Below are 25448 nucleotides of genomic sequence, written 5' to 3' on the forward strand. Positions count from 1 at the left end.
CACGGGAGACGGGCTTTTTGGGGGAGGAGCCCTCCCGGAGTCCTTCCTTCCGCCCCTCCCCGCTCACAAAATGCTGCCCCCCTCCAAAGTCTTCCAAACCCCCTCCACCCTTGTCGATCAGTGCCTGCTGAGTCCGACCCGCAAGTGACACTTTCCGGAAGCCTTTTCCTCTCGTCCTAACCCCCTCCCCCGTCAAAGCCCCCTCCCCGTGTCCTCTTGTCCTTTTCGGGGTGGTGGGTGGGTTTAAACACCACCCCCCGAATGGAGGGCAGAGTACCTGCCTATTGACGCTTAGCCTGCCCTCCCCCGCCTGTGTGTGTTGGGGGGCTGGAAAAAGTGTGTGTGTGTGAATGAAGTGTGAGTGACCGCGAGCGCCTCCTTTCCCCCGTCCTCCCTCCGTTGCCGCATTTCATTTTCCGGTGATTTCGACGCGGTGGAGGGGGTGTGTGTGAGAAGGAGGTCAGGAAGCTTCCGACCACCATATCCTTTTAGTAACCCCCTCCCCTTTGCCCTTCCCCCAAAAAAGACTGGAGTTTATATTTTCGAGAGAAATATGGACCTACCTTTTTCAAGCTTATATCTTATCTATTACTCACAAAAATCTCTATATATATATAGAGAGAGAGAGAGAACACAACTTGCGTTGCGCTCAAAATGTCTATCAAAATAGCTATACGAGAAGGAGAAAGAATTTAAAAAAAAGTGTATTTAACGAACGTGTCCGGATGTTGGTTTCTTTTTGGGGGGGCTGCAAAGTGTGTGTGGGGGGCTCAGAGGGATGCTCACACCCTGAAACACACACACACAAACACACATACACACACAGACAGACAGCCCGGAGACGGATCGCGGAGGTGGTGATCGCGACGGACGTGCCTTTTCAGTCCAAATTTTATGGAGCGGGGGGGGTGGGTGGGGTGAGTATCTTGATAGTTGGGGTCCCCCCCCCCCCAACCTGGCTGCGCTTAGGTGTGGCCTTGAGCCGATCCCAGCTTTGCTTTGGGATCCGCCGGGAAATCCCTTGGGAAGTTGGCATCCTAAAGGGAGACGCCGTTCGGTTGGTTCAGAGCGTGTGTGGGGGATTCGAGCCGGTTCGCAGCGGTTTGGCCGAACCGGTGGTTGTTAAGTCGGAATATGGTGGTTGGGAGAAATCGTGACGGCGGAGAACCTAGTTGTGGAATGATTGCAATGTCACCAAGGCTGGGGGGGCTTCAAACAAGCCAGGATTCCTAACTTTTAAGGCTGGCGGGCTTCAAACAAGCCAGGATTCTCAACTTTTAAGGCTGGTGGGCTTCAAACAACCCAGGATTCCCAACTTTTAAGGCTGGCGGGCTTCAAACAAGCCAGGATTCCCAACTTTTAAGGCTGGTGGGCTTCAAACAACCCAGGATTCCCAACTTTAAGGCTGGTGGGCTTCAAACAACCCAGGATTCCCAACTTTTAAGGCTGGCGGGCTTCAAACAAGGCAGGATTCCCAACTTTTAAGGCTGGTGGGCTTCAAACAAGGTAGGATTCCCAACTTTTAAGGCTGGCGGGCTTCAAACAAGCCAGGATTCCCAACTTTTAAGGCTGGTGGGCTTCAAACAAGCCAGGAAACAAGGCTGGCGGGCCAAGGATTCCCAACTTTTAAGGCTTTGGCGGGCTTCAAACAAGCCAGGATTCCCAACTTTTAAGGCTGGCGGGCTTCAAACAAGCCAGGATTCCCAACTTTTAAGGCTGGTGGGCTTCAAACAAGCCAGGATTCCCAACTTTTAAGGCTGGTGGGCTTCAAACAAGCCAGGATTCCCAACTTAAGGCTGGCGGGCTTCAAACAAGCCAGGATTCCCAACTTTTAAGGCTGGTGGGCTTCAAACAAGCCAGGATTCCCAACTTTTAAGGCTGGCGGGCTTCAAACAAGCCAGGATTCCCAACTTTTAAGGCTGGCGGGCTTCAAACAAGCCAGGATTCCCAACTTTTAAGGCTGGGGGCTTCAAACTCCCAGAATTCCCAACTTTTAAGGCTGGTGGGCTTCAAACAAGCCAGGATTCCCAACTTTTAAGGTTGGTGGGCTTCAAATTCCCAGAATTCCCAACTTTTAAGGCTGGTGGCCTTCAAACAACCCAGAATTCCCAACTTTTAAGGCTGGGGGCTTCAAACAACCCAGAATTCCCAACTTTTAAGGCTGGGGGCTTCAAACAACCCAGGATTCCCAACTTTTAAGGATGGTGGGCTTCAAACAAGCCAGGATTCCCAACTTTTAAGACTGGTGGGACTTCAAACAACCCAGGATTCCCAACTTTTTAAGGCTGGTGGGCTTCGAACAAGCCAGGATTCCCAACTTTTAAGACTGGTGGGACTTCAAACAACCCAGGATTCCCAACTTTTAAGGCTGGTGGGCTTGAACAAGCCAGGATTCCCAACTTTTAAGGCTGGGGGCTTCAAACAAGCCAGGATTCCCAACTTTTAAGGCTGATGGGCTTCAAACAAGCCAGGATTCCCAACTTTTAAGGCTGGTGGGCTTCAAACAAGCCAGGATTCCCAACTTTTAAGGCTGGTGGGCTTCAAACAAGGCAGGATTCCCAACTTTTAAGGCTGGGGGCTTCAAACAAGCCAGGATTCCCAACTTTTAAGGCTGGCGGGCTTCAAACAAGCCAGGATTCCCAACTTTTAAGGCTGGCGGGCTTCGAACAAGCCAGGATTCCCAACTTTTAAGGCTGGTGGGCTTCAAACAAGGCAGGATTCCCAACTTTTAAGACTGGTGGGCTTCAAACTCCCAGAATTCCCAACTTTTAAGGGTGGCGGGCTTCAAACAAGCCAGGATTCCCAACTTTTAAGACTGGTGGGACTTCAAACAAGTCAGGATTCCCAACTTTTAAGGCTGGTGGGCTTCAACAACCCAGGATTCCCAACTTTTAAGGCTGGTGGGCTTCAAACAACCCAGGATTCCCAACTTTTAAGGCTGGCGGGCTTCAAACAAGCCAGGATTCCCAACTTTTAAGACTGGTGGGACTTCAAACAAGGCAGGATTCCCAACTTTTAAGGCTGGTGGGACTTCGAACAACCCAGGATTCCCAACTTTTAAGGCTGGTGGGCTTCAAACAAGCCAGGATTCCCAACTTTTAAGGCTGGGGGCTTCAAACAAGCCAGGATTCCCAACTTTTAAGGCTGGTGGGCTTCAAACAAGCCAGGATTCCCAACTTTTAAGGCTGGTGGGCTTCAAACAAGGCAGGATTCCCAACTTTTAAGGCTGGTGGATTGCAAACAACCCAGGATTCCCAACTTTTAAGGCTGGGGGGCTTCAAACAAGCCAGGATTCCCAACTTTTAAGGCTGGTGGGCTTCGAACAAGCCAGGATTCCCAACTTTTAAGGCTGGCGGGCTTCAAACAAGCCAGGATTCCCAACTTTTTAAGGCTGGTGGGCTTCAAACTCCCTCCCTGTTCCCAGAGACCACCGATGCAAGTGAGGGGAGGGAAGAGATTGTATTTGGGGAGGGGGTGCTCGACCCAGCCCAGCGGGGGGGTCGACGTCCTTCAGATGACCTCGCCGAGCAGGTCGATGCTGGATAGAGTCAGCCCAAGCAGGATGCCGGAGAGATGTCCGGTGAAGGAGCTCCTGGATCAGGGAGAGGAAGACGAAGAAGCACGAGGACGTGAACGGTGCGGCTTTCGTCTCGGACTACAACTCCCATCTCCCACCCACAACAGGGGCAAGCCTGGAGGTGGGCTGGCTTCCTCCTCGCTGGCTTCTTCCTCCTCCTCTTCCCAAATGGGTCTCGCCGACAACAACTCCCAGGTTTGGGGGGGGAAAGGGGTCGAGGCAGCCGCCGCCGAGGCTCCCCGTTCGCGCGCATCACTTGAGGTTCTTCAAGATGGGTCAACCAACCTTTGGGACCTCAAGGGACTACGAAACTCATTGGAAAGCCCACGGAGCTTGGGAAAATCACACACACACACACACTCCGAAAAAAAACGTCTGCAGGAAAATCCCCCCACCCCGTTTTTGACGGATCGATCGTTCTTTATTTAAGATCTCCAGCTACGTTCTCAGCGGGACGAGAAAGAGAGAAGGGAGAGACTTTGGGCTGCGTGCAAGGAAAGCAGCAGATGCCGCAGAAGTCTTTCTTTCTCTCTCTCCCCCAAACTCCACCAGAAACGAGTTTTTGGAAGACTTGTCGCCCAGCGGCGCAGCCTCTTGGAGCAGGAGGCCTCGCGGGGTTCCCCGAGACTCATTTCGGGCGGAGTTTGGGGGAAAGAAAGAAAGACTTTGGGAGTGACGTTTCTCTGGGGACCACCCAAACTTTCGCGGACCGCTGCTTCAAGAGGGTCGAGTGGGCCCCGAGGTTTGCGCGCGTCTTCTCCCCGGAGCTCAGTGGGGGAATAAGCCAGGATTGAGATGTTGGCCCCGTTGGCTCCAAAACCCCAACGTCCATCTCTTCCTTGCGCCGAACGATTCGTGAAACCCGCCAGGAGGCCAGCAAGGTAAGGGATTCTGTAAGTTATCCCATGGTCCACTGCGGTGGTCACTAAATGGCCGATGAATGGAGGGCGGTTCTGAAGAGTCAGGATTGGGAGCCGAGAGGCTCCCACGTCCCACCCGCAGGGACCCCTCTCCCATCTCCTTGGAGGCATCCAGAGGTGGGATTGGACCGGTTCAGATCGGTTCAAGCGATCCGGTTGTTAAAAGTTTTTTTCACCTGATTCGGGGAACAGGTATTTCAACCAACCAGCTGGCCCCTTCCCTCCCCGCCCTGCCCCTCCCAGGAATCTCCAGGGTCCGGGTGGGTGGGAAACGGGCCTTCCGGAAGTCCAGAAACGGGCCTGTTTCCAGATTCTGGAGGGCCTCCAGAGCCCAGGGGAGGCCGTTTCGCCCTCCCGGAAGCCCGAGGGAAGCCTCAGGACTCTGGGGAAGTTGAAAAAGGGCCTTCCCTGGAGGTTCCAGTGGGCCATGGCCCACCAGAGGCCCGAAGGAAGCCTCAGGACTCTGGGGAAGGCGAAAAAGGCCCTTCCCAGAAGTTCTGGTAGGCCACGCCTGACCAGAGGCCCGAAGGAAGCCTCAGGACTCCGGGGAAGGTGAAAAATGCCCTCCCGGAAGTTCTGGTAGGCCATGCCTGACCAGAGGCCTGAAGGAAGCCTCAGGACTCTGGGGAAGGGGAAAAAGGGCCCAAGCTGGAAGTTCTTGTAGGCCATGCCTGACCAGAGGCCCGAAGGAAGCCTCCGGACTCTGGGAAGGTGAAAATGGCCCTCCCGGAAGTTCTGATAGGCCATGCCTGACCAGAGGCCCGAAGGAAGCCTCGGGACTCTGGGGAAGGGGGAAAAGGGCCCAAGCTGGAAGTTCTGGTAGGCCATGCCTGACCAGAGGCCGAAGGAAGCCTCAGAACTACTGGGGAAGGCGAAAATGCCCCTCCCGGAAGTTCTTGTAGGCCATGCCTGACCAGAGGCCTGAAGGAAGCCTCAGGACTCCGGGGAAGGGGAAAAGGGCCCAAGCTGGAAGTTCTGGTAGGCCATGCCTGACCAGAGGCCCGAAGGAGCCTCAGGACTCCGGGGAGCGAAAATGCCTCCCGGAAGTTCTGTAGGCCATGCCTGACCAGAGGCCTGAAGGAAGCCTCAGGACTCTGGGGAAGGGGGAAAAGGGCCCAAGCTGGAAGTTCTGGTAGGCCATGCCTGACCAGAGGCCCGAAGGAAGCCTCAGGACTCCTGGGAAGGCGAAAATGCCCCTCCCGGAAGTTCTTGTAGGCCATGCCTGACCAGAGGCCTGAAGGAAGCCTCAGGACTCTGGGGAAGGGAAAAGGACCCAAGCTGGAAGTTCTGGTAGGCCATGCCTGACCAGAGGCCCGAAGGAAGCCTCCGGACTCTCGGGAAGGGGGAAAAGGGCCCAACCCAGAAGTTCTGGTAGGCCATGCCTGACCAGAGGCCCGAGGAAGCCTCGGGACTCTGGGGAAGGCGAAAAAGGGCCCAACCCGGAAGTTCTTGTAGGCCATGCCTGACCAGAGGCCCGAAGGAAGCCTCCGGACTCTGGGGAAGGTGAAAAATGGCCTCCCGGAAGTTCTGATAATGCCTGACCAGAGGCCCAAGGAAGCCTCGGGACTCCGGGGAAGGGAAAAGGGCTCTCCCGGAAGTTCTGGTAGGCCATGCCTGACCAGAGGCCCGAAGGAAGCCTCAGGACTCTGGGGAAGGGGAAAAGGGCCCAAGCTGGAAGTTCTGGTAGGCCATGTCTGACCAGAGGCCCGGTAGGAAGCCTCGGGAGCTCTGGGGAAGGCGAAAAGGGCCCAACCCGGAAGTTCTGGTAGGCCATTGCCCGACCAGAGGCCAAGGAAGGCTCGGGACTCCGGGAAGCGAAAAAGGCCCTCCCTCCTTACCTGGGGTAGAAGCGCGAGGGCCAGGCATTCCAGAACGCAGAGCCACCTGGTGGTGATGGGGACGCCGGTCGCCATGGTTGCCACGGGGAAGGTCTCCAGCTGCCCGCCCATGGCTTCCAGGGAAAAGAGGACGCCTGCGGGACACCAGGAGAGAAGCAGGAAGGGCCCTTGTGTGAGGCAGGAGGAAGGGAGGGAGGGGTGTCCCAATGCCCCTTACCCCTTACTGGCCCCCACGGACGTCCCACAAGGCGAATCGCCCGGAGCGACGACGAATTTTGGACTTTGAGGAAGGGGCAATTCACCCTCCCTGTATCCCGCGGCCGTCAGAGACCCCCTGGGACGCAGCCAGGAGGGCCGCTTGGCCCCTTTCGGCCCGGAGACCCTCCCCAGTGCTGGAGAGCTAGCCTCACCTGAGAAGCCCACGGCGCAGTGCTCCCAGTACCATCGGCGCCCGGTGAGCAGAGCCAGCAGGGAGTTGAGCCCGAGGTGGATCAGGCCCCCCAGCAGGGCCAGGGCCAGGAGAAGGGCCCCCGTCCCGAGGCCGCCCACTTTCTCCTCCAGGCCCCAACCCAGCCAGAAGAGGGTGGCCATGTTGAGGAGGAGGTGTCCGAGGCCCAGGTGGTGGAAGGGGGCCCAGAAGAGACGAGGCCACTGGCCCCGGCTCCACACGGACTGGACGCTCAGGCAGGTCTCGCTCGGCGGGTGGACGGGGCGGCAGAAAAAGGCCACGTTGGCGGCCACCAGGGCCAGGGTGGCAAAGGGCACCATGGGGGCAGGCCTCCCCCGGGGCTGGGCAGCCTGGCCAAGGGCAGAGAAGCAGGGGGCCTCTGTGACCTCAGGACTGAGGGGAGTGACCTGCCCCCCCTTTCGCTGACCCTCGGGGTGGGGGCCTTGCGTGGCCCCCGCGTGGCCCTCGGACGCTTCCTGGGCGGCCGAGCACCACCGGGGTCCCCCACTTGGGGATGTGGCCAGGAAGGAGGTCAAGGGGGGAGGCCCAATGGAGTGGCCTCCGTGCCCCCAAAAGCCGAGGTGGCCCCGGGGTGCCAGGGGCCCATAGAGCCGCCTTCCCAACCGGATCCCTCCTCTTGTCTCCCCTCCTGGATCTTCCCAGCAGGGCTACAGGAAGGGGGATCCCAGGGGAGAGAGAAGGAGGGAAGGAGGGACAGAGAGAGAAGAGAAAGAGAGAGAGAAAGAGAGAGAAAAAGAGAGAAGAGAGAAAGAGAGAGAGAGAAAGAGAGAGAAAGAGAGAGAGAGAGAAAGAGAGAGAGAGAAAAGAGAGAGAGATGGAGAGAGAGAAAGAGAGAAAGACTTATCTGTAACGAGCCAAGATATATATCTCTCTCTTTCTCTTTCCTCTTTCTCTCCTCTCCCTTTTCTTCTTTCTCTCTCTCTCTTTCTTGCTGTGTCTTTCTGTCGCTCTTTATTTTTCTCCGTCTTTCTCACTGTCTTTTTCTCTCTTTCTCTCTCCCTCTTTCTCCCTTTTCCTTTCTCCGTCACTCTTTCTGTCTTTCTCTCCCTTTCTCTCTCTCTGTCGCTCTTCCTGTCTCTGTCTTTTTAGCTCTTTCTCTCCCTCTCCCTTTTTCTTTCTGTCTTTCTCTCTCGGTCGCTCTCTTTCTTTCTCTGTCTTTCTGTCTTGGTCTTTCTCGCGGTGTCCTTTTCTGTCTTTCTCTCTCCCTCTTTCTTTCTCTCCTTTTTTCTTTTTCTCTCTCTCTGTCTTTCTCTCTCTGTGTGTCTCTCTTTCTCTCTCTCTCTCTACCCCTTTTTCTTTCTGTCTTTCTTTCTCTCTCTCTCCCTTTTTCTTTCTGTCTTTCTCGCAGTGTCCTTTTCTGTCTTTCTCTCTCCCTCTTTCTTTCTCTCCTTTTTTCTTTTTTTCTTTCTCTGTCTTTCTCTCTGTGTGTGTCTCTCTTTCTCTCTCTCTCTCCCCCTTTTTCTTTCTGTCTTTCTCGCTGTGTCTTTTTCTTTCTCCCTTTTTCTCTCCCTTTTTCTGTCTTACTCTCTCCCTCTTTCTTTCTCTCCTTTTTCTTTTTTTCTCTGTCTTTCTTTCTTTCTCTCTCTTTCTCTCTCTCTCCCCCTTTTTCTTTCTGCCTTTCTCGCTGTGCCTTTCTGTGTCTTTTTCTGTCTTTCTCTCTCCCTCTTTCTCTCCCTCTCCTTTTTTCTTTCTCTCTTTCTCGCTGTGTCTTTCGTTGTGGGTTTTTTTCCCTGTCTTTCTCTCTCCCTTTTTCTTTCTGTCTTTCTCGCAGTGTCTTTTTATGTCTTTCTCTCTCCCTCTTTCTTTCTCTCCCTTTTTCTTTTTTCTCTCTCTGTTTTTCTCTCTTTCTCTCTGTCTCTCTCTGTGTGTCTATCTGTCTGTCTGTCTTTCTCTCTCCCTCTTTCTCTCCCTCTCCCTTTTTCTTTCTGTCTTTCTCGCAGTGTCTTTTTATGTCTTTCTCTCTCCCTCTTTCTCCCTCTCTCCCTTTTTCTTTCTGTCTTTCTCTCTCCCTCTTTCTCCCTCTCTCCCTTTTTCTTTCTGTCTTTCTCTCTGTGTCTTTTTCTGTCTTTCTCTCTCCCTCTTTCTCTCCCTCTCCTTTTTTCTTTCTCTCTTTCTCGCTGTGTCTTTCTTTGTGGTTTTTTTTTCCCTGTCTTTCTCTCTCCCTTTTTCTTTCTCTCTTTCTCGCTGTGTCTTTCGTTGTGGGTATTTTTTCCCTGTCTTTCTCTCTCCCTTTTTCTTTCTGTCTTTCTCGCAGTGTCTTTTTCTGTCTTTCTCTCTCCCTCTTTCTTTCTCTCCCTTTTTCTTTTCTCTCTCTCTGTTTTTCTCTCTGTCTTTCTCTCTGTCTCTCTCTGTGTCTGTCTGTCTGTCTGTCTTTCTCTCTCCCTCTTTCTCTCCCTCTGCCTTTTTCTTTCTGTCTTTCTCGCAGTGTCTTTTTATGTCTTTCTCTCTCCCTCTTTCTCTCCCTCTCCCTTTTTCTTTCTGCCTTTCTCTCTCCCTCTTTCTCTCTCTCCCTTTTTCTTTCTGTCTTTCTCTCTGTGTCTTTCTCTGTCTTTCTCTCTCCCTCTTTCTCTCCCTCTCCTTTTTTCTTTCTCTCTTTCTCGCTGTGTCTTTCGTTGTGGTTTTTTTTCCCCCTGTCTTTCTCTCTCCCTTTTTCTTTCTGTCTTTCTCTCTCCCTCTTTCTCTCTCTCCTCTTTCTCTCTCTCCCTTTTTCTTTCTGTCTTTCTCTCTGTGTCTTTCTCTGTCTTTCTCTCTCCCTCTTTCTCTCCCTCTCCTTTTTTCTTTCTCTTTCTCGCTGTGTCTTTCGTTGTGGTTTTTTTTCCCCCCTGTCTTTCTCTCTCCCTTTTTCTTTCTGTCTTTCTCTCTGTGTCTTTTTCTGTCTTTCTCTCCCCCTCTTTCTCTCCCTCTCCTTTTTTCTTTCTCTCTTTCTCGCTGTGTCTTTCGTTGTGGGTTTTTTTCCCTGTCTTTCTCTCTCCCTTTTTCTTTCTGTCTTTCTCTCTCCCTCTTTCTTTCTGTCTTTCTCTCTCCCTCTTTCTTTCTCTGCCTTTTTCTTTTCTCTCTCTCTCTCTTTCTCTCTCTCTCTCTCTCTCTCTCTCTCAAAATCGAAGGAAAGACATCCCAGTTGCCGGAAATGGAGTCCTCCCCTGCTGACTGTAATCAGAGGCCGCTGGCCCCTCGTGCCCGGATCAACGCCAAGTGTTTGCCCACAAACGCTGCTGCGGCTGGACCCGGCAGCGGGCCAGGTTTACTAAACAGGGCAAGGTTGGGACTCAAAACACACACACACACACACACAAACACACGCCTCTTGAGACTGCTGGGGGAAGGAGGAGGGAAGGAGGAGGGCCGGCTCCTCCCGGGACGCTGTGCCCACTCGCCTTGGCCAGCCGGCGCCCGTGTCTCCGTCGGAAGGGTTGGCGCTTAACGAACCCTTAACCAAATGAAATTCGAGGTGGAGACAAGGAAAGTCCGACCCTTAGGCAAGAAAAACCCAAAATACACATCGAGACGGGGTGAAAGCGGGCTCCATAGCAGGAACTGGAATAAGGGAACTTGGAGTCTTAGTGGACCACCAGGAGGTCATCTAGTCCAACCCCCACCCCACCCCGCCCAAGCGGGAGGCCCTACACCCATTCTGACAGAGGGCTTGAAAGCCTCAAGGGAGATGACGCTCCCATAATTTCTGAAGGCAACTTCACAACCAGGAGCCAGCCGTGCGCAGCGGCAGCCAAAAACAAGCCAATGCAATCCTAAATTATATTCACACAGAGGGAGACAATCCAGGTCAAGGGAGGGTGCTAAGACCACTTTGTAAAGCCTTAGTAAATCTACACCGAAGAGTCCTGCATCCAGTTTGGGTCACCACTTTATAAAAAAAGGATGTTGAGACTCTGGAAAAAGTGCAGAGAAGAGCAACGGAGATGATTTGAGGGGACTGGAGGCTCAAACACACGATGGATGGTTGGAGGAACTGGGCCTGGCTGGTCTAGGGAAGAGAAGAAGGACCAGGGGAGACAGGATAGAGGTCTTCCAGTATTTGAGGGCAGAGGGGGTTGGACTAGATGACCTACAAGGTCCCTTCCAACTCATAAAATGATTTGAAGGAACAAAAGGACCAGGGGAGACAGGAGAGCAGCCTTCCAGTATTTGAGGGCAGGGGGGTTGGACTAGATGACCTACAAGGTCCCTTCCAACTCATCATCTGATTTTAAGGAACAAAAGGACCAGGGGAGACAGGAGAGCAGCCTTCCAGTATTTGAGGGTGGGGGGTTGGACTAGATGACCTACAAGGTCCCTTCCAACTCTGTTCATCTGATTTTCATCTGATTTTAAGGAACAAAAGGACCAGGGGAGGCAGGAGAGCAGCATTCCAATATCTGAGGGTGGTGGGGTTGGACTAGATGACCTACAAGGTCCCTTCCAACTCTGTTCATCTGATTTTCATCTGATTTTAAGGAACAAAAGGACCAGGGGAGGCAGGAGAGCAGCCTTCCAATATTTGAGGGCAGAGGGGGTTGGACTAGATGACCTCCAAGGTCCATTCCAACTCTGTTCATCTGACTTTCATCTGATTTTAAGGAACAAAAGGACCAGGGGAGACAGGAGAGCAGCCTTCCAATATTTGAGGGTGGGGGTTGGACTAGATGACCTACAAGGTCCCTTCCAACTCATAAAATGATTTTAAGGAACAAAAGGACCAGGGGAGGCAGGAGAGCATCCTTCCCAATATTTGAGGGGGTTGGACTAGATGACCTCCAAGGTCCCTTCCAACTCTGTTCATCTGACTTTAAGCTGATTTTAAGGAACAAAAGGACCAGGGAGGCAGGAGAGCAGCCTTCCAATATTTGAGGGCCAAAGGGGGTTGGACTAGATGACCTAAAAGGTCCCTTCCAACTCATAATCTGATTTTAAGGAACAAAAGGACCAGGGAGGCAGGAGCAGCCTTCCAGTATTTGAGGGCCAAAGGGGTTGGACTAGATGACCTAAAAGGTCCCTTCCAACTCATAATCTGATTTTAAGGAACAAAAGGACCAGGGGAGACAGGAGAGCAGCCTTCCAATACTTGAGAGCCGAAGGGGTTGGACTAGATGACCTACAAGGTCCCTTCCAACTCATAATCTGATTTTAAGGAACAAAAGGACCAGGGGAGACAGGAGAGCAGCCTTCCAATACTTGAGAGCCGAAGGGGGTTGGACTAGATGACCTACAAGGTCCCTTCCAACTCATAATCTGATTTTAAGGAACAAAAGGACCAGGGGAAGCAGGAGAGCAGCCTTCCAATATTTGAGAGCCAAAGGGGGTTGGACTAGATGACCTACAAGGTCCCTTCCAACTCATAATCTGATTTGAAGGAACAAAAGGACCAGGGGAGACAGGAGAGCAGCCTTCCAGTATTAAATAGTATAAATATAAATAAATAAATAATATAAATATAAATATAAATATAAATATAAATATAAATATAAATATAAATATAAATATAAATATAAATAAATAAATATAGTATAAATGCAAATAATATGACTATAAATATAACTAAAAAATATCAATATAACTACAACTATAAATATATATAAATAAATATAAATATAAATAAATAAATAAATATAAATTAAATATAAATAAATATAGTATAAATACAAATAATATGACTATAAATGATACTAAAAATCTAAATCTAAATAACTACAAATATATATATAAATAAAATATATATATAAATAAATAAATAAATAAAAATAAAAATGAATAAAAATATAAATAAATCCAAATAAACAAATCCTATGAATATAAATATAAATAAATAGTATCAATATAAATAATGACTATAAATATAACTAAAAAATATCAATATAACTACAAATATAAATATAAATAAATAAAAATAAAAATAAATAAATAAATAAATATAAATTAAATATAAATAAATATAGTATAAATACGAATAATATGACTATAAATGATACTAAAAATCTAAATCTAAATAACTACAAATATAGATATAAATAAATAAATAAATAAATACATAAAAATAAATAAATAAAAATAAAAATGAATAAAAATATAAATAAATCCAAATAAACAAATCCTATAAATATAAATATAAATAACTAGTATCAATATAAATAATATGACTATAAATATAACTAAAAAATATCAATATAACTACAAATATAAATATAAATAAATAAATAAATAAATATAAATAAATAAATAAATAAAGATATAAATAAATAAAGATATAAATAAATCTAAATAAACAAATCCTATAAATATAAATATATATATATATGTATAAATAAATAAATTAAACAAACGAACCAAAATAGAAACCGAAATAGAAACAAGAATAATCGCTGGGTGAGGAGGAATCCAGAGGCTTCTGCTCCCCCTGTCAAACCCAAAGAAGGGACCGCTTGAGCAGGGCGGGGGGGTTGGGGTTGGACTAGACGACCTCCCGGGGTCCCCTCCCCTCAGCTCTTCTTGCCCCTGGATGGATGGTCACGTGGGAGCTCGCTTCCCGCAGCCGCAAGAGGCACCGGGGCGGGGTGGGGGGGAGGAGGAGGAGGAGAGGGAGGGCGGGGCTCCAGCTGGCCGGAGAAGCGGGGCCGCCGCTGATTGGCCAAGCCGCGGCAACGCCCAACTGCCACGTCTCCTCCCCCCAGCCCGGCCCGGCCCGGCCAGGAGCTTTTGGCCCAAAACACGCGTGGCAATGTAGACGGGCCTCAAAGCAGCCTGGCAAAGACAGCCCACCCATCCCCACCTACCCCCCACCCCACCCCACCCCGCTCCCTTCCCGAGTGGGGAGGGTGGGGGAGGGGCGGTTCCAGAATCCTGCGTGGGGTGCGGCGGGGACGGTCCTGCCACGAGTGGGGCTGGGGGGAGGGTTTGGGGGTGGGTGGGGGGTGGTCATCGAGGGTCTCGGGATATAGAGCCCGCCCACCCCACCCACCCCACCCCTAAGCCAAGGCTCCGCGCGTGGTCAAGGACGGGGGCGGCGCGGGGTTGGACTGGATGACCTCCCGAGGTCCCCTTCCCGTTTTTCCTACTTCAGCTTGTCACTTTAGGAGCTGCCGCTTCCCCCCGGCCGCTTGAAGGGAGGGTGGGCGCTCCTCCCGGACCCCACCCACCCACCCCACCCTAAGCCAAGGCTCCGCGCGTGGGCAAGTAAGGGAGCGCGGGGTTGGACTGGATGACCTCCCGAGGTCCCCCTTCCCGTTTTTTCCTACTTCAGCTTGTCACTTTCGGAGCTGCCGCTTCCCCCCCGGCCGCTTGAAGGGAGGGTGGGCGCTCCTTCCGGACGCCACCCACCCACCCACCCCACCCTAAGCCAAGGCTCCGCGCGTGGGCAAGGACGGGGGCGGCGCGGGTTGGACTGGATGACCTCCCGAGGTACCCCCTCCCGCTTTTTCCTACTTCAGCTTGTCACTTTCGGAGCTGCCGCTTTTCCCCCCGGCCGCTTGGAGGGAGGGTGGGCGCTCCTTCTGGAGCCACCCACCCACCCACCCCACCCCTAAGCCAAGGCTCCGCGCGTGGGCAAGGACGGGGGCGGCGCGGGGTTGGACTGGATGACCTCCCGAGGTACCCCCTCCCGCTTTTTCCTACTTCAGCTTGTCACTTTAGGAGCTGCCGCTTTTCCCCCCGGCCGCTTGGAGGGAGGGTGGGCGCTCCTTCTGGAGCCACCCACCCACCCACCCCACCCCTAAGCCAAGGCTCCGCGCGTGGGCAAGGACGGGGGCGGCGCGGGGTTGGACTGGATGACCTCCCGAGGTACCCCCTCCCGCTTTTTCCTACTTCAGCTTGTCACTTTCGGAGCTGCCGCTTTCCCCCCCCCGGCCGCTTGGAGGAGGCTGGGCGCTCCTCCCGGACCCCACCCCACTCCCCCACCCACCCACCCACCCCACTCCCACCCGCGGCGTGGGGGTAGCCAGCCACGCGTGGCCCCCCTGTCCAGGTGGGCTTTTTCCCCCCTCCCACGAGGCGTCCAGCTTCCACGCAAGGGGCTTGGGGGCTTTGCCCGCCCCTGCAAGCGGTTCCCGGGGGGGCTTCGTTCGCGGGTGGGGCCCCTCCCACGCGCGTCCCGGGCCAGGCGCTAGGACCGCGGCGTCCCCGGCCCGGGAATGCCTCCCAAGGCCCCGCTGGGTATAAAAGCCGGCGGGGCAAAGCAAGGGCGTGTCGTCGGCCCACGGCAGCCTCCCCCACGCGTGGCCGGGGATCCCGCCGCTGCCGGAGGAGCCAGCTGCCTAAGGGGCGGGCGTGGAGACCCACCCCACACACACCTCCACCCCTCCCCACGGGCGTGGGGTCTCCTTCCCTCCCCCCCACCCTCCCCACCCAGGGCCGGTGGGCCTCCCTCCGCGAGTGGGAGGTGGGTGGGGGGCCCTCCTCCCCACGCGAAGAGCCACGCTCCTCCTCCTCCTCCGAAGCCAAAGAGGTGGGTTCTGCGACTCTCCGTGGCCCCTTTTGTGGGTGGGTGGGTGGGCGGCCTTGAAACCCGCGTGGAAAAGGAGCTTGGCGTGGGGTTTCTGCGTGGTGCTGGGCGGGCGAAAAGCGGGGGAGGGGAAAGGGAGGGGGAGGCTCTCTTCTCTTGCCCCCCACGTCCCGTCCCCCACGTTTGGCGGAAGGGGAGTGGGGGGGCCGCGAAAGAGCTGGGCTGGGCCCTCCAGAGAGGTAGCAAACGGTCCTGCGGGGGCGGGCAGAGGCAGCTGGGCATTTGAGCCTGGGAATTGGGGTAAGTCGGCTCACCTGGGCGAAGTTGGCACGGCGCCGAGACCCCCAATTCTTTCCTCCCCCCCCAATTCTCCCCCTCAAATTTTTCCCCAATTCTCACCCCAAATCTTTCCTCCCCCAATTCTTTCCTTCCCCAATTCTCACCCCCCAAATCTCACCCCAATTCTCACCCCAAATCTTTCCTCCCCCAATTCTTTCCTTCCCAATACTCACCCCCAAATCTCCCCCAATTCTCACCCCCAATCTTTCCTCCCCCAATTCTTTCCTTCCCAATTCTCACCCCCAAATCTCCCCCAATTCTCACCCCAATCTTTCCTCCCCCAATTCTTTCCTTCCCCAATTCTCCCCCTCAAATTTTCCCCCAATTCTCACCCCACATCTTTCCTCCCCCAATTCTTTCCTTCCCCAATTCTCACCCCCAATTCTCACCCCCAATCTTTCCTCCCCCAATTATTTCCTTCCCAATTCTCACCCCCAAAACTCCCCCAATTCTCACCCCAAATCTGTCTTCACCCCAATTCTTTCCTTCCCCAATTCTCACCCCCAAATCTCCCCCAATTCTCACCCCAAATCTTTCCTCCCCCAATTCTTTCCTTCCCCAATTCTCCCCCTCAAATTTTCCCCCAATTCTCACCCCACATCTTTCCTCCCCCAATTCTTTCCTTCCCCAATTCTCACCCCCAATCTTTCCTCACCCCAATTCTTTCCTTCCCAATACTCACCCCCCAAATCTCCCCAATTCTCACCCCAAATCTTTCCTCTCCCCAATTCTTTCCTTCCCAATACTCACCCCCAAATCTCCCCCAATTCTCACCCCCAATCTTTCCTCCCCCAATTCTTTCCTTCCCAATTCTCACCCCCCAAATCTCCCCCAATTCTCACCCCCAATCTTTCCTCCCCCAATTCTTTCCTTCCCCAATTCTCCCCCTCAAATTTTCCCCCAATTCTCACCCCACATCTTTCCTCCCCCAATTCTTTCCTTCCCCAATTCTCACCCCCAATTCTCACCCCAAATCTTTCCTCTCCCCAATTCTTTCCTTCCCAATTCTCACCCCCAATTCTCACCCCCAAATCTCCCCCAATTCTCACCCCAAATCTTTCCTCCCAATTCTTTCCTTCCCAATTCTCACCCCCAATTCTCACCCCCTAAATCTCCCCCAATTCTCATCCCAAATCTTTCCTCCCCCAATTATTTCCTTCCCCAAATCTCCCCCAAATCTTTCCTTCCCCAATTCTCACCCCAATTCTCACCCCAAATATTTCCTCCCCCAATTCTTTCCTTCCCCAATTCTCCCACTCAAATCTCTCCCCCCACCCGCCCAATTCTCCCCTCCCCCTGTCCTTTTTGCTTAATGACTTCCGCGAGGCCCGCTGAAGGTTTGGCCGAATTTCACACCTGACCTGGTTTTTCCCTCCTTTCCCCCCTCCTCCTCCTCCTCTTCTCCCTCTCCTCCCCCCTTCCCCAGGGATCCCGCGCTCCTCCGAAAGACAGCAACCAGCCTGTTTCTTTCCAGGGGGGTGCTGTTGAAATTTGCCCCCTCCCCGAAAAAGGACCGCCTGGGGGAAGGAAAAAGAAAAAAAAGAAGGAAAGCGGTGAGGGCGGCTGATATTTTTATTTTCCTACCTTTTATTTTTTTTCCTTCTTCTTCTTCTTCTTCTTTTTTTTTCCTTCCCCGCCCGCCCTCCCTCTCTCCGTTCCGCATGTGACTCTGATTAAATCCCAACTTTTCTTGCAAACTTTTGGAGCCAGGAAGGATTTATTTATTTTTTATTTTATTTTTTTCCAGACGATTCCAACGGGGGGGGCCTGGTTAAGAAGAAGATCTCTGGTGGGAAGGAGGAGAGCGCGGGAGCGAAGGATCCCAACCTCTTCCCCCTTCCCCCACCCCCCAGCATCAGTCCTGGGCTGTGAGGGGGGGGGAGGGGGGCGCCACGTCCGTTTCTCCTTCTTCTCCTTTTGCAAAAAAAAAAAAAACCTCCTGGAGTTGTGACGATTTTGTGGGCTGAGTTTGTTCTTGTTTTTTTTTCTTGGAGGGGGAGAAAGAATAAATTCCTGGCCTTGAAGGCGAGGAAGAGGAAGAGGAAGAGGAAGAGGAAGAAGAGGAAGAGGAAGGAAAAAAGCAGCCTGAGATCTAAGCTCCGCTGGAAGTCGGGGGTGAAAGCGAGGACGCGGCGGGGACGGACGTCCCGTCGAGGCGGACTTTCCGACCCAGAAGGACTCCCCTTCCCTCGAAAGTCACTCGTGCGACGATCCTCTCCTGCTTGATCCGCCGCTAGGAAGGGAGTCACGGATTGGGGGTTGGGTGGGGATTGTCCTTGGGATCTCCTCGGGCAGCCCCTTCCCCTCCTCCGAGGTTTGGCCTCCTTGGAGGACCTGGGGAGTAGGGGGACTTGGCCTGCCTTGTCCCCGACTCCCCTTCCCCCCCACCGTAGGCAGGTCCACGTCTGCCCCCTAGAGGGATGCACAGGGGCTGCGTCCCCGGGCCGACAGCCCCCCGTCCCGCCACGCCATGGAGCCTGGCGGCGACCCCCCGGCTTTCTTGGCCGACGTCCGCCTGTGCGGCTACCTGCGCAAGCAGAAATCCCGCCGTCGACGTTACTTCGTGCTGACGCGGCGGCGGGAGCGAAGCCCGGCCCGGTTGGAGTATTACGAGAACGAGAAGAAATTCCGGGCCGGGGCCTCCCTTGGATCGAGACCCAAGAAGACCTTCCCCCTGGAGGGCATCCTGACCGTCAACAAGCGGGCCGACGCCCGGCACCAGCACCTGATCGTCCTCTGCGGGCGGGAGGGCACCTTTGGCGTGGCCGCCGAGAGCGCCGAGGAGCAGCAGGCTTGGTACCTGGCCCTGATGGAGCTGCGGGGCAAAGGTGAGTGCCTTGGCTCGCGGCGCTAGAGTCGGACATCCTTACGACCGTCTCGTTCAACGTCCCCCTCCTGGGAGTCGGGCTGTGTGTGTGTGTGTGTGTCTGTGCTCATGGCCCGGAGGAGACCAACCAGATGGTGGGGCATTTGGTGGTCGTGGTGGCGGCGGCGTTTGAGCCTCAGATCCGATTCGGGCTCCGTGCCAGCCGGGTTCCATCTGGCGATCCCTCCTGAGGTTGCGACCGTCTCGTTCAACATCCCCCTCCTGGGAGTCGGGCTGTGTGTGTGTGTGTGTCTGTGCTCATGGCCCGGAGGAGACCAACCAGATGGTGGGGCATTGGGTGGTGGTGGTTGGTGGTGGTTTGAGCCTCAGATCCGATTCGGGGCTCCGTGCCAGCCGGGTTCCATCTGGCGATCCCTCCTGAGGTTACGACCGTCTCGTTCAACGTCCCCTCCTGGGAGTACGGCTGTGTGTGTGTGTGTCTGTGCTCATGGCCCGGAGGAGACCAACCAGATGGTGGGGCATTGGGTGGTGGTGGTTGGTGGTGGTTTGAGCCTCAGATCCGATTCGGGCTCCGTGCCAGCCGGGTTCCATCTGGCGATCCTCCTGAGGTTACGACCGTCTCGTCATCGTCGCCTCCTGGGAGTCGGGCTGTGTGTGCGCGTGTGTGTCTGTGCTCATGGCCCGGAGGAGACCAACCAGATGGTGGGGCATTTGGTGGTCGTGGTGGCGCGGCGTTTGAGCCTCAGATCCGATTCGGGCTCCGTGCCAGCCGGGTTTCCATCTGGCGATCCCTCCTGAGGTTACGACCGTCTCGTTCAACGTCCCCCTCCTGGGAGTACGGCTGTGTGTGTGCGTGTGTGTCTGTGCTCATGGCCCGGAGGAGACCAACCAGATGGTGGGGCATTTGGTGGTGGTGGTTGGTGGTGGTTTGAGCCTCAGATCCGATTCGGGGCTCCGTGCCAGCCGGGTTCCATCTGGCGATCCCTCCTGAGGTTACGACCGTCTCGTTCAACGTCCCCCTCCTGGGAGTCGGGCTGTGTGTGTGCGTGTGTGTGTCTGTGCTCATGGCCCGGAGGAGACCAACCAGATGGTGGAGCATTTGGTGGTGGTGGTTGGTGGTGGTTTGAGCCTCAGATCCGATTCGGGGCTCCGTGCCAGCCGGGTTCCATCTGGCGATCCCTCCTGAGGTTACGACCGTCTCGTTCATCGTCGCCTCCTGGGAGTTGGGCTGTGTGTGTGCGTGTGTGTCTGTGCTCATGGCCCGGAGGAGACCAACCAGATGGTGGGGCATTTGGTGGTGGTGGTTGGTGGTGGTTTGAGCCTCAGATCCGATTCGGGGCTCCGTGCCAGCCGGCTTCCATCTGGCGATCCCTCCTGAGGTTGCGACCGTCTCGTTCATCGTCCCCCTCCTGGGTGTCGGGCTGTGTGTGTGTGTCTTATGGCCAGGATGCTGCCCAATTCTTCAACCGGCTTGCCTGCACCGCTGCCTCCTTCCTGGCCCCTCTTGGGGGGCTCCCCTGAGGCCAAGAAAACCACCCCCACTCCACCCCCGCCGACAGATACACGGGCGCGGCTGCGGTCTGTTGTGGAGTGCAGGTGGCAGGGCTGTGGCGCTACAGATAAGGGAACCCAGAGCCGATCGTTCCCCGTCAGGCCTTCCTTCCCAGCCCTTCCTCACCAACGGGGGGCTCAAGACTATCCGGCTTGGCCTCAGGGCTGCTGGAAAAATACACACGCCCCTCCAGCTTTTGGGCTGGGGCGAATTCCTTCCTCTTGGTCTCTTTCCCTCACCCCCAAGTGAGGGGTGCTTCTAATTGGGAGCCTCCCTAACGGGGTGGGGGGCATCTGGGGGTCATCTGTTCTCGGGGGTGGGGGGTCCCTGACCGGGTGGGGAGGTGCTCACACAGTGGAGTCCGAGGATTTGGGGAAACGCTAGCGAATACTGTCCCGTGATACACACACACGCACACAATGGTGCAGCCGCCTTGGGCAGTTGGGTTTGGGGGCCCGTTGGAGGCGCTGCCCCGTGGGCCGCCACCGAGGCCCGAGGTGCTCCGGAGGTGGAAGAAGGGGGGGAGGGAAGAACCTAACACCGGTTGTCCAAGGCCAGGTTTGGAAGAGGAGGCCCCAGGTGCTCCTCGGCTGACAGGTTGTGGGAAGGACCAGGCCGGGATCTGGACTTTGCTCCTTGGAGAGTGAGAGGGGGAGGGGAGAGGGCTGGTCTGCTGCTGGCCACCGAAAACGGCGGCCTCCCTCGGCCCGCCGCTTCCGTCACGGTCCCCCCTGGCCGGTGGCCAGCCAGCCACCCCACCCCCCTCTTGCTGCGGTGTGGCTGCGTGGCTGTGTGTGCACAGGTGCACCTACAGACACAGGTCGGGCTGAGTGCATAGTGTGCTACACCGGGAGGGATCGAGGGAAGGAGGGAGGGGCAGAGGCTGGCACGGGGACAGAGAGGCTTCCCCTCCCCCTGGTCTCCGGGGCGAGAGCCCCCTTACGCCTCTCCCCCTGCCCTGCGGTTTCCTGGAACCAACCGGGTCTGGCTTGCCAAGCCAGGCCAGGCCAGGCCAGGGTATCGAGCCCTGTGGGGAAGGGGAGGGGAGGGGTCTCCTTGGCAACCGCCCCTCCCCTCCCCCTTTCCTCCAGGTGATGGAAGGGGCTGCTTGCTCCCCTGAACCTCCCCCCTCCTCTTTCTTGGATGGGGAGGAGGAGGGGTGTCTGCCTTCGGCTCCCTTAATTTATTTTATTTGTATGGATTTATTTTTATTTTACAGATTTCTTTTTGTTGGTCAATTGCTTACAAGAGAATAAGTATCGGTCAAAACATAGTCCTGAATACATGGATACATATAAGAAAAATAAAAGAAACAATAGGACAGGGACGGTATAAGTATAAACATAGTTATGAATACATGGATACATATAAGAAAAATAAAAGAAACAATAGGACAGGGACGGTATAAGTATAAACATGGTTATGAATACATGGATACATATAAGAAAAATAAAAAGAAACAATAGGACAGGGATGGTATAAGTATAAACATAGTCCTGAATACATGGATACATATAAGAAAAATAAAAGAAACAATAGGACAGGGACGGTATAAGTATAAACATAGTTATGAATACATGGATACATATAAGAAAAATAAAAGAAACAATAGGACAGGGACGGTATAAGTATAAACATGGTTATGAATACATGGATACATATAAGAAAAATAAAAAGAAACAATAGGACAGGGATGGTATAAGTATAAACATAGTCCTGAATACATGGATACATATAAGAAAAATAAAAGAAACAATAGGACAGGGACGGTATAAGTATAAACATAGTTATGAATACATGGATACATATAAGAAAAATAAAAGAAACAATAGGACAGGGACGGTATAAGGATAAACGTAGTTATGAATACATGAAATATTTATTTTATTTTATTTTTTATTTATTTATTTGATTTGCCAATTGTTTACAAGATAATAAGTATAAGTGTATACATAGTTGTGAATACATGAAATGGGTACATATAAGAAAAATAAAAGAAGAATAAGAGAAACAATAGGACAGGGACGGTTGGTGCGCTTATGCCCGCCCCCTACAGACCTCTTAGGAAAGGGGTGAGGTCAATAGTAGACAGTCTAAGGTTAAAGTTTTTGGGGTTTGGGGAAGAAACTACAGAGTCGGGTAGAGGATTCCAGACATCGACCACTCTGTGGCTGAAGTCGTATTTCCTGCAATCAAGTTTGGTGCGGTTTACTTTGAGTTTGTATCTATTGTGTGCTCTTGTGTTGTTATGGTTGAAGCTGAAGTATTCATTGACAGGTAGGACATTGCAATGTATGATTTTATATACCATGCTTAAGTCAGACCGAAGACGGCGTAATTCAAGGTTTTCTAGGTCTAGAATTTCGAGTCTGGTGGCATAAGGTATTCTACAATGAGTAGAGGAGTGGAGAACTCTTCTTGTGAAATATTTCTGGACTTTCTCAATTGTGCTAATATCAGATACGTAATGCGGGTTCCAGACCAATGAGCTGTATTCGAGTATTGGTCTAGCAAATGTTTTGTATTGCTCTAGTTAGTACTGTGATATTACCAGAGAAAAAGCTACGTAGGATGAGGTTAACAACTCTTAATGCCTTGTTGGCTCTGTAGTTACAGTGGCCTCTAGCCCTTAGATCATTAGAGATGAGTTACTCCAACGTCCTTGACGGAGTTTGGATCCTCAACAAGGTCTTGACTATTCAGCCTGTATTTTATTTTCTGATTTATTTATTTTTTTTGCCAATATGTAAGACGGAGTGTTCATTTGTTGGGATTTGAAGTTGCCATTTTTTTGACCGTTCTTGATACACAGTCGAGGTCTTTTTGAAGGGTAGCGGTATTGTCTGTGGTGTTGAACAGCTTTACATCATCCGCGAAAAGAACGCAGTTGCTCTTAATGTGATCACAGAGGTCTTTTTATTTTTATTTTTGGAAGCTTCCTCCTGTCTGGATGCCCTCTGGTGCCCCCTCTGGACAAGCAGGGAGAGAGAAGACGGGCAGGGAGGGAGAAGATGGGATGATCTCACCCACCCCCAGCTTAAGAGGGACCCCATCTCCCCATGTCTGCCCCCCCCCCCACCCCCTTTCATGTAAATTTTTGCTCCCATGTAGGAATGGCCTCCACGGAGGGAGACGGCGAGGCTGTCCAGACGGGCCCGGCCTTCAAGGAAGTCTGGCAGGTGAGCCTACGTCCTCGGGGCCTGGGCCACTCCCGGAACCTGGCCGGGGTCTACCTGCTGTGCCTGACCGAGAAGACGGTCAGCCTGGTGAGGCTGAACACCGAGGAGGCCGTCGTCGTCCTACAACTGCTCAACATCCGGCGCTGCGGCCACGCGGAGAACTACTTCTTCATGGAGGTGGGCCGCTCGGCGGTCACGGGGCCCGGCGAGCTCTGGATGCAAGTGGAGGACCTGGTGGTGGCCCAGAACATGCACGAGACCATCCTGGAAGCCATGAAGGCCCTCAGCGAGGACTTCCGGGCCCACGGCAGAGGGCAGGCCCTGCCTTCCACGCCCATCCTGGTGCCGGCCCGACGGCAGCCCCACGCCAATCCTCCGCCGGGACAAGGGACCTTCCCGTGGAGGAGCCGCTCCGAGGGAGGGATGACGTCTTCGGGTCGGAGCCCCGCGACCCCGGGGCCAAAGAAGCTGGCGGGCCGGAAGGCGGATTCCTTGAGCGACTACAGCGCCCTGTCGTCCGACGAAGGCGGCTCCAGCCCGGGAGAGCTGCGTCCCCCTGGCACGCCGGATCCCTTGAGTGCCGCGGCGGTGGACAGGGATCTCGACTACGTCAGCATGGGCCAGCGGGCCTCCCTAGGCAAGTGGCCCTTGGAAGGCCCACCCAGCCAACGGGCATCTCTGCCTCCGTTGGTCCTGGGCAAGGGAACCCCCGGGCGGCTGCGTCGCCGGCAGACGGCTAGTCCTTCCGCCGTTTCGGCAAGCTACCCTGACGGACTAAATGTGCCCGTCGGAGACCCGGGGTACATGGCTATGCTGCCTGGGGCGGCCCTGAGCCCCGAGGAGCAGGACTACGTCCCCATGACGCCCAGCGGCGCCTCCGTCCCAGGAAAGCGGGGCTACGTGTTGATGTCCCCCAGCCGGAGCTGTTCCCCGGACATGACGGCCCAGTGGGCTGCAGGCGGCGGGGAGGGGAAATCTCCGTCCGGCGAGTACGTCAATATGTCGCCGGCTGGCCCGCCGCCCTGGACATCCCCACGGAGTACTTGTTGCTGGGGCCCCCGCCGGTCTTGTCCCCGCCGCACTCCTCCAGGCGTGGCCCCCATGCCCGCTGGGCCCCCATTGGCCCCCGACGCCTCTCCTGCTCCTCCTCCACTAGCTCGGAGAGCCTCGAAGAGGCCGCCCACTACCCCGTTGGCCTGTTTGCTGACCCGCTCCGTCGGCCTCTTTGTTCGGGGTCCGACTACGTCAACTTGGCGCTCCGAGGGACGCCCGCGGACGCCGGGCGGGTGCCGTGGGCCGGTTGGCCCTGCGAGGCCGAGGGGAACCCGCCGCCCCCGCCACTGGACCTGGCCCCCAGGGAGAGCGGGCTGAACTACATCGACTTGGACCTGGGCAGAGGGTCTGTCCCGGACCTGGCCGCCTTCCCTCGGCGCCCGTCGGCCGGCCCCCACCAGGCAGGAGCCCCCCACAGCTACGCCAGCATTGACTTCCAGCGCCTGGGGGAGCTGCCCGGGCCGGAGGAGACCCCCAAAGGGCCTCCAGGTAAGTGAGGGGGGGGGTGCGGGCCTTGGGCTGCCGCGGCTGACGGCCAGCACCTCGTAGTTTGGCCTAGATCCGAGTCTTCGGGCAGCGTTGGCTGAAGGTTGGCGTTGGGCACTTGGGGACCCCCCTCCCACATTATCTGGGGTTGGGGGAAGCCCCTCCAAGGCCAGGGATAGACTACTGGCATCTGGGTGCCCCACAGCTTTCCCCCGAGGTGGCTCTGACTGGCACGGCCCCCTGGGCACGGCCGGCTAAGCCGGTGACACCGCATCCCCTGTCCCCCGTCCTTGAATGGCCAGGCAGAAGGTTGGCGGGACGGGGGGTGTCTTCAGCCACTGCCAGCCGTTCGCTCGCCCCCGTTTCGGAAAGGCGTTGTTTTGAGCTGGGGGGCCCCCCGTGCCGAAGGCGCCTCTGAGGACGTGCCGAGGGCCTCCCATTTCCCCAGGGGTTGCTGTGGGCTTTACCGAGGGGTTTTGTAGGCATGGACGGCTGCCGTTGGCTCCAGGCGCTGCCCCATATGTATATTTTTGGGGGAGGGGGAGAGAGAGAGAGAGATCGGGGGGGGGCTCTTCTCCATCCAGACAGGTGGACTACACCTCCCATCCACTCTGGACGGCCCAGGATGATGGGTAGAGCGGGAGTCAGGGCTTGGGGCCCTTGGCCGCATCCGAAGAGGCGGCTCCTTCGTTTGGGTTGAAGAATCGCCCCAAATTGCTGGGATGTTTTTCATGGCTTTATGTCCGTGCGGATGGCGTTGAAAAGCTGCCCGTATGGTTC

General features: G+C 54.4%; 3 protein-coding genes across 3 annotated transcripts; 2 read left to right on the top strand and 1 right to left on the bottom strand.

Moving 5' to 3' along the window:
• Positions 1-3510: 3510 nt before the first annotated feature.
• LOC148129219 (rhomboid-related protein 4-like) lies at positions 3511-7103 on the bottom strand. Its single transcript, XM_087947415.1, has 4 exons — positions 6746-7103; positions 6336-6469; positions 6040-6143; positions 3511-3592 (listed from the first exon to the last, which is right to left on the bottom strand). Exons 1-4 carry the CDS (start codon positions 7101-7103, stop codon positions 3511-3513), a joined length of 678 nt encoding a protein of 225 aa, XP_087803541.1.
• LOC148129220 (uncharacterized) lies at positions 7102-14077 on the top strand. The gene is made up of 4 exons (XM_087947416.1): positions 7102-7107; positions 7894-8938; positions 9059-9519; positions 14036-14077. Exons 1-4 carry the CDS (start codon positions 7102-7104, stop codon positions 14075-14077), a joined length of 1554 nt encoding a protein of 517 aa, XP_087803542.1.
• A 3849-nt stretch (positions 14078-17926) lies between these two features.
• LOC113431033 (insulin receptor substrate 1-like) lies at positions 17927-24679 on the top strand. The gene is given in 3 exon segments (XM_087947061.1): positions 17927-18399; positions 23062-24144; positions 24147-24679. Coding segments are annotated over 3 exon segments (1974 nt in total). The 5' UTR covers positions 17927-18041.
• Positions 24680-25448: the final 769 nt, after the last annotated feature.

The sequence above is a fragment of the Notechis scutatus genome, chromosome Z, assembly GCF_049901735.1.
Source record: "Notechis scutatus isolate UNSWTSFEM ecotype Mainland chromosome Z, rNotScu1.2, whole genome shotgun sequence".
NCBI lineage: Eukaryota > Metazoa > Chordata > Lepidosauria > Squamata > Elapidae > Notechis > Notechis scutatus.